Source organism: Aquarana catesbeiana, linkage group LG06 (assembly GCF_042186555.1).
Source record: "Aquarana catesbeiana isolate 2022-GZ linkage group LG06, ASM4218655v1, whole genome shotgun sequence".
In the NCBI taxonomy this organism is placed as follows: domain Eukaryota; kingdom Metazoa; phylum Chordata; class Amphibia; order Anura; family Ranidae; genus Aquarana; species Aquarana catesbeiana.
This window is the reverse complement of record NC_133329.1, coordinates 359,264,309-359,283,534: the sequence shown is the minus strand read 5'-3', so window position 1 is coordinate 359,283,534 and position 19,226 is coordinate 359,264,309. Positions and strand designations below refer to the sequence as shown.

Here is a 19,226-nt window from a genome sequence, read left to right as displayed (position 1 = left end):
AATGGTTTATATTGTATCTGAGTTCGTTTCATAAGCAGCCTATTTTTACATAGCACTCAGGTGTACAGTATGGTTGCTGCCAGTTTGTGGCATTCACGGTTTGATGTTTGTTTTGTAATTCTTTACAAGTTGAAAAGACCCCATTGGAACCCTAAAGAAAAAAGTAAAATGCTTTTAGCTTCAACCGTTTGCACATTACGCAACTCCAATGAAGTTACAGAAAAACAACTTACTGCCTTGAAAAGAAATCCACAATGTATTCACCTTCTCATTGCTCCTTTGCTGTTCCATTGAGCCACCAAGGGAAAAGCCACCAGTCGTTTTTATGGCTTTGTACTCCCTATGTGATTGTGCTGATTGGCCCAGCGCTGTCACATGCTCCTCCATTTTTTTAGAAGTGCTTGATGTTTCTTTTAGCTCCTGTGTCCAACAAAGGTAACGTGCGTGTATGCAGTTGGTGATGGGTTAAAGCAAACCTGTTTCTTTGCCCTTAATAACTAAACCCAAGAACAAAAATGTAATATATTGCAGCTTACAGTCCTTGGATGTAGTGGCTGTATTTGTTTTTTTTTTTTCTCTTTCATGCTAAGAACATTTTGAATAAGTACTTCAATTACCTGTTGATGCTGCCAGAAATGCAGAGTCCTTTCTGCTTCCTGTGAGCTGCACCAAAGGTCATCTTCGTTTCCAGCTATCTTCTGTAAACTACAATTTGCTCTACCTTCCATATTATGTAGATGAATAAATATGCAGGTTTGTAATAAATATTAGGAAAGTGGCCTACAATGACCGCTATTGATACAGTGTAGAAGTGACAGCCACCCAGATAGATAGCTGCTAAAAGGGTTTACAAATTTCTATATGCAATTTTGATTTTAATTTTGCTGCTCTGTATTTCCTTTTCTTGTATTTATTTTGTAGTTTCTGCATTTCGATGCAATCTCTTCCGATACAATCTCTTAGACCTCATGTACACTGCTGCTGCTAAACGGACGTATAGGAGCAGTTTTCTTTCATCTGCCGTTTTTTTTTTTTTTTTTTTTTTTTTTTTTTTTTTTCATCTTCCGGGTTTTTTTCACCTGCTCTGAACTCTCCTCTGTTATCTTATCTATCTGCCCATGTACACAGGGTCGTTTACAGCCGTTTAGGGGCATTTTTTGAAACGCAAAAAAATGCGTTCAGAAGCTGACTTTACAGGCATTTCAAGCGGTAACTCGCGTTTAGTTTACAGCATATATATATATATATATATATATATATATATATATATTATATATATATATATATAAATTACTTTAAATTACTTTAAATGCTTCTAAACCCAAAACGGACAGTTTAAACGTCGGTTACTATCTGTCAAGTTAAATCGTTCAGGGGAGGTTATAAAAACGTCCCTTGTACATGAAGCCTTAGCTGTTTGTTTCATTGACCTGGCTTGAAATTGGAGCGTGGAACAGTATAAGGTAGAAGTATAACCACAATGTAATGCTTCATGTACATGGATATATTACAATAATCTTGTGTACACCGGATCATTCTGCCAGGAACTGGCAGAAAAATCCAGCTAATTTTGAAGCATAATTATGTATGTTCATCAGCCATTACAATTAGATTTATGCCTCGTAAACATTATGAGAATATCGGACAAATGATTGTTTTTTGTTTTTTGTTTTTTGTTTTTTGTTTTTTGTTTTTTGTTTTTTTTTTTTTGCATGCTAGTCTCCTATAGCAAATGAAGAGGTTACGAAAATTCTCATAAAACAGGATACAAATTTGAAAGTGAAGTATAATTATAAGTTTACGAAGTATTGTAATGTATTCTTTCGTTTCTGAGCATGATCGGTCTTGGTCACGCTTTTGTATTTTTTTTTTTTTTTAGACGAATGCTGTAGTAATCAAACCATCATTCGTTCTGGTATCGTAAAAGAAAAAAAAAATTGTGCTTGTCTCATTTGACAATTTCGCATGAACTTTCTTGGTAGGCTCTCGAAAGCTGTGTACCAACAATCAGATTATCGTACATTCACTTAGAAAATTGTGTTTTTCAAGATTGTGATTTTCTGATTGTGTGGACTAGGCTTCATATACACGTTAGAGAAGCACGATTAATTAATTGCGATCTCAATTCAACCCCCCCTCTCGATCTTAATCCGGCATTTCCACGATTCAGTGCAGAGCCGTTCTCTGCTCACAGCTGTCAAACTTGGCAGTCTGCATTTTTTTTTTTTTTTTATCACAACATTGCTCAGCCACTGAGAGGTTAAGAGAAACATTGTATAATTTGGTTCTTTTAAATCAAAGGGATGAACTTTGGTCTGTAAATTAGGTCGGTTTAACCACTTAGACTAAGCCTTTTTCTGACATTTGTTGCTTAAAAGTTAAAATCAGTATTTCTCTAGTTCGATGAACACAGCGCCTCCTCATGACCATTGTGGGGCTCAATTGCCAGTGTGGGTATAGTACCTGATGAGGGGGTCCCAATAAAGAGGGGGCAGCGGAGGCTTTTGTGGACTTTGGAAACGATTTGGCAGCATTCAGCGGCCATTTTCCCTTAGTCTGGCTAGGTCACCTGCTGGCTACCATCCGTGATGTCACAGCTGGTGGCCATTTTGCCTTAGTCTGGCATGGTGCTGGAGACAAACAGCTGTGCCTAGACCTTCAGAGTGGGTCATGATCTACAGAGCTTCCGGGCCCCTCCTCTTCCTCCCGTTATACATACTAAGGAGAGACTCATGGCATGCTGAGTGTTCCAATCCGGCTTTCTTCAGTCTGGTGGTGGTGTTGGATCCTTGGGGGTCCCGTCTGTATACCAGCAAGCACCTTTAGTAGGGGGGGTGTCCATAGCAGTGCCAAAACACCTTTTTGTGCTGCAGAGTCTCCCTTTAATCCATGAAGCCTCAGGGTCACATCTCCCCCACTGATCCCCTCTTGGGGGCGCCTGGTCCCTCAGAACCCCTGCTCCCTGCTAATGCACTGACAGCGGTCAGAGTCCCTGGTATCCTGGGTGGAAGTGGCGTGCGGGCAAAGGCCAGTCAGGAAGCGTCCTCCGCCTTCTCCTGCTCAGTCTCTCATCTGATGCTGCCATGGAGTCCACCAGTGGTGGACCCTCCTGTTTCCAGGTTGAATAAAGCAACCATGATTCCAGTAGAGGATTCCCCGTCCTTTAACCACTTCAGCCCTGGAAGATTTGGCTGGTCAATGACTAGGCCATTTTTTGCGGGATCGTGCGATGCTCTACCCAAACAAAATCAACGTCCCCCCCCCCACAAATTACACTTGTGAACAGCAATCTTTAAGTCTACCCACAGATTTTCTATTGGATTGAGGTCTGGGCTTTGACTAGGCCTTTCCAACGCATTTACATGTTTCCCCTTAAACCACTCAAGTGTTGCTTTAGCAGTGTGTTTGGGGTCATTGTCCTGCTGGAAGGTGAACCTCCATCCTAGCCTCAAATCACACACAGTGGTAAAGGTTTTGCTCAAGAATATCCCTGTATTTGGCACCATCCATCTTTCCCTCAACTTTGACTAGTTTCCCAGTCCCGACTGCTAAAAAAAATCCCCTCAGCATGATGCTGCCACCACCATGTTTCACTGTGGGCATGATGTTCTTTGGGTGATGTTATATGTTGGGTTTGCACCAGACATAGCGTTTTCTTTGGCCAAAAAGTTCATTTTTAGTCTCATCAGACCAGAGCACCTTCCTCCATGTATTTTGGTTGTCTCCCACATGCCTTTTTGCAAACTCAAAACGTGCCTTTTTTTTTTTTTTTGCTGTTGGCAGGTTTGCTGTTGTGCCGTGTTTTCATTTGAATATAATAGATTTGATGGTGCTCCTAGGGATCATCAAAGATTTGGATATTTTTTTTTTTATAACCTAACCCTGACTTGTACTTCTCAACAACATTGACCCTTTACTTGTTTGGAGAGTTCCTTGGTCTTCATGGTAGTGTTTGGTTAGTGGTGCCTCTTGCTTAGGTGTTGCAGCCACTGGGGCCTTTCAAAAATGTGTGTATATGTAATATATATGTAATGACAGATCATGTGACTTAGATTGCACACAGGTGGACATCATTTCACTAATTATGTGACTTCTGAAAGTAATTGGTTGCACCAGAGCTTTTTATGGACTTCATAACAAAGGTGGTGAATACATACGCATATGCCAATTATAATAGGTTTTTTATTTCTGAAAAATTTGTTTTATGTATATAATATTCTAATTTTACTTCACCAATTTAGACTATTGTGTTCTGATCTATCACATATAATTCAGATTAAAAGGCTATAATGTAACAAAATAGGTAAAAAGCCAAGGGGGTGAATACTTTTGCAAGGCTGTGTGTATGTATGTATGTATGTATATATATATATATATATATATATATATATATATATATATATATACACACACACACACTTTTTTTTCCCAAATAGCCAAAAAATGAAAAACGCGAGTTACCGCGTTTACACTCGTTTACAAGCTGTTACAGGCATTTGGCGTTTCAAATGCCTCTGAACATCCGTCCTGAACCCTTTTTTTTGAGTTGCAAAAAATGCTTCTAAACTCTTCCCTATAAACAACTATAAACGACCCTGTGTACATGTACTGATAAGATAACATAGAGTTCAGGGGCAGCTAAAAAAAATGCCCAACTGCTCCTACCATTTACCGGCAGCAGTGTAGAATGAGGCCTTAACAGGAAGTTAGCTGTATCAGCTGGCCACATGCCCCTACATGTCACTGACCACTCAGTGAAGCTGTCATCCAATACATCATATGTTATCAGTGTTCATACAGAAATACGCCTGTCCTAGCTTTGGTATAATCCAGATATTAACAGCATGTTTTCTTGGACGCATAATTTTTTTACGAGTTAATTGCCTCTTTTTCTTTTGATTCGGCCGATTGCTTTACTTGTGAGTAAGTAGCAGGAAGACTTTCAACAGCCACGGGAAATGAAAAAGTAAAGCCTGATCTTTTAAATGTAGACAACGCCCATGAGTGATTGCAATGTGATCCTGGAAAGCATAGCAGCAGGAAGTGACAGGTAGAGGCAGAGGTGATAGAATTCACATACACAGTGACTGTGCAACTTAACAATCAGGTTCACACCCTAGAGAACCACTATATCGAAAAGTATTATCAGATAACTATGTGTTGAACACATGTAATGATAGTTTCCAATACATACATTCCATTTTTATTATTATTATACAGGATTTATATAGCACTAACAGTTTGCAGAGCTTTACAGTACCACTTTGTATGGTCTTTAGAGTTTTTACATGCTGGTTAGGCTGCTCAGTGATAAATGACAGTTGGGACAAACCATAAAACTGACTGGTGTTCTTGGGCTTGTGTTTTTTTTTTTTTTTTTTTTTTTTTTATAATTTTTTTGGGCTGGTTTACCCCACAATATGCACAGACCAATGCAGGCTAGACACCAGGGCACATAGAAAATCATTTTTAATGTGTTAATTTAGCAAAAAATATCATGCAAAGCTTAGAAAAGTCCACGCATAATAATATCTCAAAATGTATACTCGCTGAAAATAGAGTGCAGTTCCCTTTTTTAACTTTTCCTCTAATCGCTGTATATGGTACATTTCCTGTAAAAAAAAAAAAAAAAATATATATATATATATATATATATATATATATATATAATATATTATCACAATTATTTACCATGAAATCTACCAAAAGGTAAAACTCATGTTTTGGCGTGTTGTTGACAAATGTTGTTTTGGATGCGGCGTTTGTGCTTTACTTACCAGCTGGTTTTCTATATTGTCTAGATGCCATGCCAGCTCCTGAGCAGACTCCCTTGATGGAGGAGGGGCTACAGAAAGTCCCACAAGAAGCTCCTCCCACTACCAGCATGGAACCAGAAGCCACCGCTACAAACATTTTGGCGTCGGTAAAAGAACAGGTAAGGCCAAGTTGTCCTTTGAGTGCCGGTTCACATTGGTGCGATGCGAGAACACTGCGAATCCACTGCGTGTTCCCACATCGCATGTCAGTTCACACTGCCATATGCAAATCGCTGGGGAGTGTCAATACATTGTTAACGACACCCCCAGTTCAGCTTGCATATCGCACTGCGAACTGACAGTTCGGACATGAATCGGATCGCATATGTGTGAACACACATGCGATCCGATTCTGGTCCGAACAGAAAAAAGGGTCCTGTGCGTGTTTGCACCGAATGCGGTGCGATATCAGCCATACTATCTCTATGGCTGATATCGCACCACACAGACATCGCATGTAATGTGAACGGCAGTGCGCTGCGAATTACATGCGATGTCTGTGCAATGTTTGGCATCGCACCAGTGTGAACCGGCACTGAGTTCAGTCTACTTGGTTGTTCATCTGGCTGCACACTTTCTGTTGGCTACATTTGTATCTTATAAATATGACTGCAAGATCTTTGCTACAAATACACTAAAAAGACAACCGCAATCTTTTTTATTTTTAATAGATGTGACTAAAACGGCTCAGGAACAGGGGCATGCAATTTACTGCGTTCAGATCTGTAATTCATAAGGCTGTGAACGGTGCAGTGATGTATAATATGGGCCCCATGCACGCTGCATAAACCGAAACTATAAAATCTGCGTTTACTGTCCTGCAAATGGACAGTGTTTTTTGCTGTACACTTGTTCATGCTAACATTTTCATCCTTCCAGCATACTGTGACCCTGTTGGCTGCCACTACTGCTAGATATCAACAATGTGTAGTCAGTGATGCCGCTGCTGAGTAACACTTCTCCTCCCCCGCCCAACCCCCGACATCCCTTTAAAAAGTTTCAAACATGGGGGGGGGGGGGGTGTAGGATAGATCAGGCGATCGCTGTGATTGGGACCAAGAACTTGTGAGCAAGCAGTGAGTGTGCCCTCAGCACAGAGACATCAGCTGCCTAGCGACGCATGTGTGTAGTGTGTGGACATGGAAGCCCACCTTTTTGCTGCCACAAGTGTTTTGTGAGCTGCAAAGAGTTAAACCTTTATTGAGGTTTACATCTCTTCCTGAATGAGTCCTTGATGTGGTAGCGGCACATGCACAAAATGGCCTTGACCATCAGTCATTTAGAATTGGCTGAGCTTATTCCATATAATGGCTACAATGTTTTTTCCATAAGGCTTTTCTTCCCTTTTATTTAAAAAAAATGTTTCCCCAACATTTAATGCAGGCCATACACGGAGCATATTTCTTTCCTGTAACCATGGGTAGCAAATCGCATGTAAAATCTGACAGGCTGGTTGTTCCCATGTTCGATTAACTTGGTACATTCACCCTTGCCACATACAGGGTTTGGATCTTGGCCAGATCTGCAGGAACCGGCCGAGATTCAAACAGTCTATGACCAGCCTTATATTCCTAATGTGTTTGCTGTACCATGTACTTGTATGAAAAAATATCCTGTTCTCTTTCTATTGCTTCCTTTGTGTGAAATCCCTGGTGTTTCTGCCAGTCCCTCTGCTTTCCTGACCGCACTAGGCATGAGAGCACAGCATGGTCAGTTTTCTGGCTGTGCTGGGAACTCGGTCTGCTCTAATAGACTTCTGCTGAACCCCCCACGCACAGCCATTCAGTTGGAAGACCAGCGTGCTGCTATTTCTTCACCTCTAGCTCTCTGATCCCTATGCTGCTGAGAACAGAGGCAATGTGATAATTTCCAAAAAAAAGTTAAAAAAAAAGTTTTTTTTTTTTTTTTTTTTATATGCATTCACAAACGTGTTGCCTTTAAATTCTGTTTTAACCACTTGCTGAACAGCGACATTCCTGTACGTCGCTGGATTGGAAGACTGCAACTGGCCGAGATGTAGTTTTTTTTTTTTTTTTTTTGCATCCAGCGATTCTGAAGCTGGTAAAGTAATCACTCTGATTACTTTTACAGGCAGAGAAAGGGTGTAACCCCCTCCCACCGCCGCTGCTTTTTATGGGCTCTCCAAAGCAATCAGGGAGCACCGCAAGGCGGCGACGGGTGGCATCCTGTTTCTGAGACATGGTGAGAGGCATGGATGTTCTTCTCACTCTGTGACGTCAAACTGGAAGCAATGGAACCATTACCGGCATGTACAAGCATCAGATCAAACCGATCTTGATTTGATCTGATTCTTTGGAGGGCAGAGGGAGAGATCTGGGGTCTAATAGGCCCCAGATCTTTTCATAAAGTGGACCTGTCATTGCCAATGCTATCACAGGACTACTTTTGCAAAGAATGAACGAATAGCTCCACAACTCTTGGAGAGGGGCAGTGTCCCATTTTCTTACATTTCATAAGGCCGCCTTGTAATACGTTTCATTCTTGTAAGAATGGATTCTAAAATAGTTCAAGATGGAAATAGCAGAATACATACTTTTTGGAAAAAAATTATCTTGTTCATCCTTTTTGACCAGTGCTTTTGCTGATCTGCACCTGATATAATACATTACTGACTGTCTCTGCTTAGCGCTCCACAGCCTGAGTTTTCATTGGAGAAGATCAACCGAAACCCCATTGTGCATTGTAATGAAAGAATGATCTGCAGTCTTCCGAATTTGTTTAACCAAAGGCGCTAGAATAAAAAACAAACTACCATTTCTGCCAAGTTTGCTTCTCATAGTGGAAAAACTGAGGTTTACTGGTATTTTTGGTTTTCTCCCACACAATGGTTTTAGTATAATTTCTATGAAAAGCGCGACTGTTCCAATTGAGAAGCTGTGCGCTAAATGAAGAAATGACTGCTGTAATTGTGGGGAAGTGTAACTCTGTTAGATCATGACTAGAGAAAACCACAGCAAAATCTTAAAGGAAAAGCAAAGCAAAGTGTGTATGTAGCTGATAGTATGTGAGACAATAACCTTACAGCAGTACTTATGCCCGCTGGGGAAGATTAATATTTTATTTCAAAACAATCAAATTATATTATTTACAATAACATAGATTCATAAAAAAAAATCACCTTTTACAAACCTTTAGAAATTTCACCGTGCAACTTCGAACCCAACAGCATCATTTTTTTCTTTCTTATAAACATGCTGTAACATTTGTGTGCCTTTCCTTTCCCCGATATCTCCCTATTGCCCTGTATATCCACTAGTGTTCTAGAAAAGTTTTTTTTTTTTTTTTTTTTTTTTTTTGTTTGGGTGAATTTTGTTTGTTAAACTGATTTTCTGCTTTCTGTCCGTATATATTATATATTTTATATATATATATATATATATATATATATATATATATATATATTACCCACACACACTACAGCAGTGAAACGCCCATTTGAGGCCTTTCTTTTTTTTTTTTTTTTTTTCACAGATGTCAATGTAAATCGCAAAAAGTAGTTCAGAAACGACTTTTTGAAATCGGTGCAGCGCCGCACATTAGGACGGTGCCTATGACGGCAATTGCCGCTGATTTGACATGTCAAATCGCATGTCAAAACGCTCCAGTGTGAACCAGGGCTTAAGCCATCTTGGCTAAACCCGGGAGTGCCTTAGAAATGTAGGTACGAGCTGTATCCTCATTAAGGGGGCTAAGATATCTACATTAAGGGGTATGGCAGCAGTGGGTGAGTACCCCAGATGAAGTCTTTTAAGACGAAACGCGTCGGGAGACTCCACTGCTTGCCATAATTTTACTTGAAGCGCTTTTTTTACTACGGAAATTTCCGTCATGAGTCTGGATATGTTCTGAAGTTTTGCCGCCATCCAATCGTGAGGTTCTTCCTTTTGATTGCCCGTTGGGGTTACAAGCTTGATTGACTCATTGAACGTACGTTCCTATGAGTTCAATCCTTCTGGTAAGCCTTCACTTTTTCTCTATGTGGAGGGTCCATCACATCTTTGCATGCGTTATCCACGTGGTGAATAAGGAACTGTATACCTTTTTGGACTAACATCAGTCTTTTTCAGTCTAAAAAACACCCGAAGAACATCAGAGACTTTATTTGTTTATTTGTTAAGCTGTCATATTTTACATTGTTTTGCTGTTCGACATAGACGTTTTCTTTATTCTTATATCTATATAAGCTTTTTAAACCTACAGCGCTAAACTTGTCTATGCACTGAAATCTTGACAAAATCCTTATTTGTTGTGTGAGCTGCTTTCCCGTAGAGTAAGCGCAGGGTTAAACTTTTTTCTTTTTGAACCAGGGCTTAAAGCTGATGTCGATGTTTCATGCCATTTAGCTCCCATTCACACTGGTGCGACTGGTTTGTCAGTTCCAAATCGCATGAAAAACGTCCCCTCCCGCTGATTGTTAAAGCAGTCCAGCAGCTGGTTAGCCGCTAGGATTGTATTTACAAGAGAGACGACCGCCTGCGCTAAAAAAAACTGCAACTGCAGGCATCATCCCGGTATAACCACTTGTAGTCTAGTGATGTACTGGTTTGTTGCTGGTCTCGAAGTGGTTAATGTCCCTTCTGGTGATTTTTTTTTTTTTTTTTTTTTTTAAACGTAGGCTTTAATGACCCAACAGCACAGTACTCCAGGAAATTAGCCACTATCTTTTCAGCTTCAATAAATTAATCCTTTGACATGCAAATTAAGTAAATATATACACCGCTCAGCCATAACTTTATGACCACTGACCGGTTACTTGAATAGCATTGATTAACTCGTTACAAAGCCAGCTGCAACTTCCTTAACAACCGACGATTCATCAGTTGTCAGCGGGCGCTGAATGTAAAAAAAAAAAAAGTGTGGCAACCAAACCCCCCCCCCCCGGTCCATACCAGGCCCTTGTGGGTATTATCCCCATGCAGCACGGCAGGTCAGGAAAGGGAGGGGACAAGCAAGCGCCCCCCCCTCCTTACCATACCAGGCCGCATGCCCTCAACATGGGGGGATGAGTGCTTTTGGGGCAGGGAGGGGCTCTGCGCCCCCCCACCGCAAAGCACCTTGCCCCCATGTTGATGGGGACAAGGGCCTCTTCCCGACAACCCTAGCCCGGTGGTTGTCTGGGTCAGCGGGCGGGGGGCTTATTGGAATCTGGATGCCCCCTTTAACGAGGGGGCCCCCAGATCCTGGCCCCCCCATGCGAATGATTATGGGGTACATTGTACCCCTACCCATTACTAAAAAAAAGTAGTGTAGTGTTAAAAAAAAATACAGCGTCTTCCTCCGGACTTCCTCCATCTTCTCCCGCATTTTCATCTTCAGCTCTTCTTCTGTCTTCTTTGTCCGGTCTTCTTCTTCCTCTGCCGCCGCTCCAGCCGACTACCCTCCTCCGATGCTGCGTCCCGCTGATCTGTCGGCGCCGATGTCCTGCATTTCTTAACCGGTTCAATACCGGGCAATTTCACCCCCTTCCTTCCCAGGCCAATTTTTAGTTTTCAGCGCTGTCGCACTTTAAACGTCAATTGCGCGGTCGTGCGACGTTGTACCCAAAAGAAATTGACGTCCTTTTTTTCACCACAAATAGAGCTTTTTTTTGGTGGTATTTGATCGCCTCTGCGGTTTTTATTTTTTGCGCTATAAACAAAAGAAGAGCGACAATTTTGAAAAAAACACAATATTTTTTACTTTTTGCTATAATAAATATCCCAATTTTTTTTTTTAAAAAACACATTTTTTCCTCAGTTTTGGCCGATACGTATTCTTCTACATATTTTTGGTAAAAAAAATCGCAATAACCGTATATTGATTGGTTTGCGCAAAAGTTATAGCGTCTACAAAATACAGGATAGATTTATGGCATTTTTTAAAAAAAAATTTTTTTTAATTTTTTTTTAGCGGCGATCGCGATTTTTTTTGGTGACTGCGACATTATGGCGGACACATCGGACGCTTTTGACACATTTTTGGGACCAATCACAATTATACAGCGATCAATGCTATAAAATTGCATTGATTACTGTGTAAATGTGACAGGCAGTGAAGGGGTTAACCACTAGGGGGCGGGGATGGGTTAATATGTTTCCTAGGGAATGATTCTAACTGAAAGGGGAGGGGACGCACTAGGGGAGGAGACCGATCAGTGTTCCTCCGTTCTGGGAACACAGATCGCTCTCCTCAGAGCTGACAGGCTGTGGATCTGTGTGTTTACACACACAGATCCACATGCCGGCCCGGTTAACGGGCAATCGCGGGTGCCCGGCGGACATCGCGGCCGCCGGGCACACGCAACGGGTCCCGAGGAACGCGGCGGGCGCGCGCGCCCCCTAGACGGCCGGGAATCCCAGGACGTCATATGACGTCCACCCAGGATGGGAGATCCCATCTGTGGACGTCATATGACTATGGGCGGGTAGGGAAGTGGTTAACTAACGATGGGGGCGTAGCAATTGGCCACGCCCCCTTGTGACGTCACAGACCCATCATGCCCCGGGCGGTGACGTCACAAGAGGGCGTGGCCTCAGGGTGACGCAAACCGATTGCCACGCAACCATCATTATTTAAGTAATGCAGGACATCGGCGCAGACAGATCAGCGGGACGCAGCATCGGAGGAGAGTCGTCGGCAGGAGCGGCAGCAGAGGAAGAACACCAGACAAAGAAGACGAAGCAGGGGGAGAAGGAGAAGACTGGAGGATGAAGATGCGGGAGAAGATGGAGGAAGCCCGGAGGAAGAAGCGGAGAAGATGATGATTTTTAATAAAAGAATTGTCAAAAACTGTCTACTGTATTTTTAACTCTGCACTACTTTTTTTTTTTTTTTTTAGTGAATGGGTAGGGTACAATGTACCTTATACTCATTCACAAAGGGGGGGGGGGGGGGGGTCATGATCTGGGGGTCCCCTTGTTAAAGGGGGCTTCCAGATTCCGATAAGCCCCCACCCGCAGACCCCGACAACCACCGGGCAAAGGTTGTCGGGAAGAGGCCCTTGTCCCCATCAACATGGGGGCAAGGTGCTTTGGGGTGGGGTGGGGCGGAGCCTCCCTGCCCCAAAGCACCCATCCCCCCATGTTGAGGGCATGCGGCCTGGTATGGTTCAGGAGGAGGGGGGCGCTTGCTCTTCCCCTCCCTTTCCAGACCTGCCAGGCTGCATGCTCGGATAAAGGTCTGGTATAGATTTTGGGGGGGGCCCCACGCCTTTTTTTTTAAATTTTTTTATTTATTTATTTTTTTTTAATTTTGGTGTGTGGGGGTCCCCTCCGAATCCATACTAGACCCAAGGACCTGGGGGGGGGACCCCACTGTGTTTTTTTTTTTTTTTTTCACGATTTTCTGACTGCTGATGACTCAATCGGTTGTTAAGGACGCGGTGGCCAGCTTCCCAGCCCCCTCCTTAGCAACCGGCTATGTACAGTGTAAAAAAAGAAATATGCGTTTTGGATGCGGGTCAATTGAATTCCATTGAATTCTATTACATGCAAAAGGCTACATTTTGTGGGAAAAACAGTCCCCGACCCTTTCCAAAAACGCAGAGGCACAAAATGCATTGATGTGAACATGTTCCATAGGAACCCATGTTAAAAAATTTCCCTGCATTTCTGCAAAATGCATCAAAAACCGCATTCGTGTGAATTGAGCCTTAAGAAGCCACAAAATCAAAATGTGTCGCCTGTGTTTCTTATACCCCTTTCACACTGGAGCGTTTTGCAGGCACTGTAGCGTTAAAAATAGCACCTACAAGCCGCCCGAAAACAGCTGCACCATTCACTTGTGTGAAAGTCCGAGGGCTTTCACACTGGATCGGTGCGCTGGCAGGGTGTCAGAAAAAGTCCTGCCAGCAGCTTCTTTGGAGCGGTGGACTCACCGCTCCTCCACCGCTGCTCCCCATTGAAATCAATGGGGCAGGGCTGCGATACCGCCGGCAAAACGCCGCTCCGGCAGTGTTTTGCGGTTGGATTTAACACCTTTTCGTCCGCTAGCGGGGGGTTAAAACCGCTCCGCTAGTGGCCGAATAGCGCCGCTTTACCGCTGACGCCCGGGCGTCGGCAGTGTGAAAGGGGTCTTAGTTGGTGATTTTCTTTTGGCCACTTTTCTTTTACTGTGACAGATTCCCCTCAATGCAAACACAGAAGAGAAACTGAAAGCTTCAGCTTTTTTTCCCCATCTCTTATCACTCAGATTTCTGGAAAACGTGTCATCTTAACACAGTCCGCAACTGGCTGATGAGAAATCTGTTCTGTCAGACTTTTTACACTTTCCTGACATTCCTCTTCAGTGCCGGCTTCTCTCAGCATAAATAGCACATGAAAGCTAATTGCCTTCACAAGGGTAACAAATGTGTGCTTGTTCATTGAATGGAATGAAAATCTGAAGTAAAAAGAAATACCAGAACTATGAATGTACGAATACAGCATATAGAGTTAAGCAGTAGTGGAAAAGTAACTTATAACATGGCATAGAATTTTTTTGTGGTTTGATCTAGCAAGCATGATAGCCCCCTTAACTCCATATACTTTCAACATGCTTAGAGTCTTAAGGAAAAGCTTCATTTCTTTTTCATACATCATGGGACAGAGTCAGGCTAATATTAATTACCTGCTGGGTTATACTTAATCATCAGACCAAAGGTCTTCAGACAGGAAGTGATCCCCTATATAACCCCTCCCATACAAGAAGTACTTTAGTTTTTTACCAGTGTCTCCAAGGTGGATGGCAGTGTTTGTTTGAGCTTTCTGAGCTCCAGGTCTCTAGTCCCACAAATGGTTCCAAAATGAATGAATGAACGGATCCATTTGACACAGGCTTTTTATGCTTAGATAAATGGTACCCGAGCCTCGCAAAGAAGACTCAAAATCCTGCAAGGTTTTGCCTGTAATGCGGCCTCTGGCACTGGACCCTGCGAAGTGGAATCCAAGTATTCTGTTTGGGGCTATTAAATGTCTTCCAAAAAGAGGAGTGGGACTAACACCACAGGAAGGGCACACCTATGTCGTCAGTAGTTCCTGATGAACCTAGTCGTATCCCTAGTGTTGTATCCTGTGAAGGACCAGAGGCTTCTGGGCAATCTGAGCCGCTGCGCCCATCTGGTATTGTGCCTACAGTCAACGCTGCTGCTTCACCCTTTATCACCAAGGATGAACTGTCCTCAGCCCTAGTCGGGTTAGAGCACAGGATTGCTGGCATGATTGCCACCATCCCGCAGAGTGGCAGGAAGCGTGATAGATTCCCCTCCCCGGAGTCACCTAGTCTGGAGCAGGAATGGGTTGAGGATGGGGAGGAGCTTAAAGCTCAGGATTCAGTGGAGTGCCTGACAGATGAGTCTGCTTCTGAGCAATCTGGACAAGACAATATCCAGTCATTGTCTGCCTCTTAGTCGCAGAGGCTTTTGATCCTGGCTCTGAACGAAATGGTTCATTCTGCCTTTAAGTTGCCTCTTGAAAAAAAGAAAAACAAAACTTTACTTCTCTTTTAAGGACCCTGGTATGTTAAAACAGCTGTGCAGAATGTTTTTTTTTTTTCTTTTAAATGCCATAATGACAGCGCCCCAAATATGGCGCATGGTAGCTTCTAGGCAGGACAGGGCTGATCTCTTACAATAGGACTTTTTAGGCCAAGCATTAGGGGTGCCATCCATGGCCTAAATGTATAGCATTTAAATTAAGCAAACATTTTCTAAGTTGCACAATGTGTTTTTGACCTACTGGAGCCCGTTGACTGCATAGTCCATTTTATTCAAAAGTTGAACTTGACTTTTAAGGTTGCCATGGAAGGGGAGACCTAAATGTAGTGTTTATTGCACAGTATGTTTTCTAACCTCTAGTGTATATCTATCTATCTATCTATCTATCTATCTATCTATCTATCTATCTATCTATCTATCTATCTATCTATCTATCTATCTATCTATCTATCTATCTATCTATCTATCTATCTATGTGTGTATGTGTGTGTGTGTGTATGTATATATATTTATATATATATATATGTGTATATATATATATATATATAATCTCCGCTGCCTCAAAGGGAGGGAACGAGCGCCTCTGGACCGGTGTTGTGTCCATCATAGGAGCCGAGCCAATGGGCAGGACTGCGAGAGGAGCCAAGTACACAGGACATCCGGTTCTGTCTATCTCGGCGGCACTCATTCCCTCCTCGGCAGGCAAATGGAAGGTTTATGTGTTGTTCACAGCAGCTGGATTTATCTCCCTATTCAACTAAACACTTCACGATGCAAAGTGAAAAATTGAGTAACAGTAACAGTTTAAAACCCATCATTGATCATGCTGCAATTTTTGGCAAGGCTGCAGATGGACACTAATCATTCTGCAATGATGGGTATTTAAAATGTAAGTTGCTTTCCTTAAATTTCCCTCCTCTTTGGGGTGCGTGTTATACGCCGATAAATACAGCGTGTATGTATGTGTGTATATATCTATATCTATCATTTTTAGAGGTTAGCAAATATATATAATATACACACACATTTTAGGGTCAATTCACACCACAAGATGTGCGTTAAGTACATGCATGTGTGTTAACATGCTGTCACGGAACGTCCCACACTCCGCTTGAGTGCTTCCGTCAGTATACTGCTTCCTAAGTTCTGGAACACGAGTCCAATGGATCTGGTTATAGGAACCCCCAAGAACTAGACAACACCAGTCTTGGAGTACATCAGAACTAACTCTTTATTTGAGATCTCACAGACATTTATACAGCAGGGATGACTCAAAGCTAACCTAATTAACATGAGCTAATTTACTACAAAATGTACCCAGACCAGATGACAGACTTGTGGGCACCGAGCTTCACACATTAATATAAACACAATAGCTGGAGCTAATTACAATTAACAATACAAACAACAATCTACCCCCTCCTCAGCCTAGACCATTCGTCTCCTAGCCAGTGCTGGTGGCTAATGTGATCAGCTCTCTCAATTAACATAAACACAGGTTGATGACACCAGCATCTCCTCACAGGATGTGTCCCAACAGAATGAATCAGTCTTATCAGCAGGGGGCTGCTGGAGGAATCCCCTCTCCCTCTTCAGGGACACAAATCTACAGTAAGGAGTCCCCAACAAAATCAAACAACATACAATATATACATATATACACGACTGAGTCCGATTAGTACAGTTCAGCCTGGATTTCTCATTCACCTCACAAAGAGTATTGTTCCATTGAAAATCCAGGGCCCATAATCAAAAGGCAACAGGCTTGCATACAGTCCTCTCCAACAGCCTCTGTTCTGGCTAGGTCTGTCACACATGCACTGGCATGTTGTGTTTTAAAATCCACTGCAATGCTTTTTTTTTTTTATTTTTTTATTTTCGTTCACTTTACTAAGCTATATTTGTAAAGAAAACCTCAACTGATTGTGTTGACTTACATTTATGTGCATTGTGCTTGCATGCATTTACATATGTTGCACGGAAAAAGTAGTGCATGTTATTCTTTTTCTGTTTTCAGGGCAGTGTACATCAGCGCAACACTGGTGTAACCTGCTCCTAGTGAAATACATTGATTTTTCAATGTGTATGCACTGACATGTGGCGTTCAACACTTGTAAGCGCATTTGGTGTGAATGAGCCCTTACAATAAATGTGTTTATATGTTCTAAACTGGTGTAGAGCAGATACATGTCTTCACGTCTTTCCCTAAAGTGGTTCCAAAGGCAAAAGTTTTCTCTGCATTATGGTAAAAAAACTCTCCAATAACCTTTCTTCTGAGCTCTCCCTAAACACTCACCTTGAGAATCCTTTCTCAATCCAGCACTGTGCCCTTCTGTAGCACCTTTTCCTGTATTCACAGCATTGGCTCTTGCTGCTGTCAGTCAAATCCTGTAAGGAGGGAACAGGGGTGTGACCAAGCCACGCTGTGTACATCTTTGCACACACACAGCCCAGCTTGGGAGCATCCGCACTTTTCCCTATAGGAACCAACTTGCTAGGGGGCACTCGGAGAAAAGGAGGAGGGGACAGCGCCAACGGGGGAACTCAAGAAAAGGAGTTAAGGGACCAGTCTGTGCAATACCCGTGCACAATGTGTTTTTGACCCACTGAAGCCCATTGACTGCGTAGTCCATTGCACAGAGCATAAGTAGAACATATTTATTCAGCCTTTACAACCTCTATAAATTAGTGTCACAGGGGTTTCAAAACCCTGGGGCAATCAATGCAAAATAGCTTCAGTTTTTAAAATCCATGCTTTCTCTCATTCTTCACTATTGGCTTTGAGGCTCCTAGAGCTCACGCAGCTAATACCTACTTCTCCCTCTACTGGCACTTACGTGCATTTACAATAAGCGTGTGTCAATATATGTGATGCCTGCAAATGTATAAGACGTCCCATTACATAACACATAACACTGATTGAAATTTCTGTCAGGATTGATCACAGAAAATTTACAGCACGTTGAATGTTTCCTAGACTGGTATTGGGGAACAGCCACTTTATTGGTCTTGCTTGTTGATTATTATTTTGTAATGTTTTTTATTTATTTTATTTTTTTATTTTGGTGTGGGTGCAGGGATTGATCTTTGTCTTTCCTGTTGTTCATGAGCCCAGCACAGGGATCTCCTTTCCCACCCTCAGTGTAGTGCTGACTGCCTGGTCGCTATTGTGAGCTAGTGTGTGCTCTCCTGTTATTCCACTAGACCGCATTGTGGTGTTACAAGTCTCTAATGGACTTTACACAATAATATATGAAAGATGCACCCCATACTCGGGAACCTGTAATTTGAGCTTTAGTTGTGATATTAGGACCATAGAAGCTTCTCCAGAGTGAGTGAAGTCTGCCATGGTCCAAAATGCCCGTGCAAGTCCTACATGAAAGCTGTCATTCCCTGACTCTTGACCTGCAGTCTAGTTCTGTGCTGTAACATGCAATGAAAGTGGACTTCCCTGTAACTAGTATGTAGCCCATTTATTAGAATAGTAGCTTGCTTCTGAGGCTTCTCATACTGATATTTCATTTGTGATTGGTTTCTGAGGGAGTATTTTGATAGTCACAGTTACAGTGCCAGGATAGTGTATGCTGTTTGTTGCCATTGTAGTTTAACTGTTGCACTGCCTGAATAACAGAGAAATGGTTTGACTAGTCACATTTCTTACATTTACCTGGCCATGTGTGACTTGCATTTGTAATAGCATCATACTGCATTTCTTTCCTGTACACTGCAGTCTTGCTCACAAACCTGCGGGGGAATTTCTAGTGTTGTATTTACAATCCAAGCATTAGAGAGAGTGCCTTAATCTACTTAGCGGGGTGCTTATAGAGAGATCAGTTTGTCAGCAGTAACCCAGCGAACACATTGTGATAAGCACTTTTACTTACTGCCCTTTCGTCCACTTCATGAGAGCAATAGTAGCAGCTATTCATTTATACTGT

At 42.4% G+C, this 19,226-nt stretch overlaps 1 protein-coding gene across 8 annotated transcripts in view; it reads left to right on the top strand.

The window, feature by feature from the left end:
• The window catches only part of PKP4 (plakophilin 4), a 471,675-nt gene that overhangs the window by 152,993 nt on the left and 299,456 nt on the right, over positions 1-19,226 (top strand). For 7 of the 8 annotated variants that reach the window (XM_073634112.1, XM_073634111.1, XM_073634115.1 and 4 more), the window contains exon 2: positions 5,802-5,935. In XM_073634112.1, the coding sequence (XP_073490213.1) occupies positions 5,802-5,935 (134 nt within the window). Of the gene's footprint in view, positions 1-5,801; positions 5,936-19,226 lie in introns of those variants that run through there. The other variant, XM_073634117.1, reaches the window with a different exon arrangement.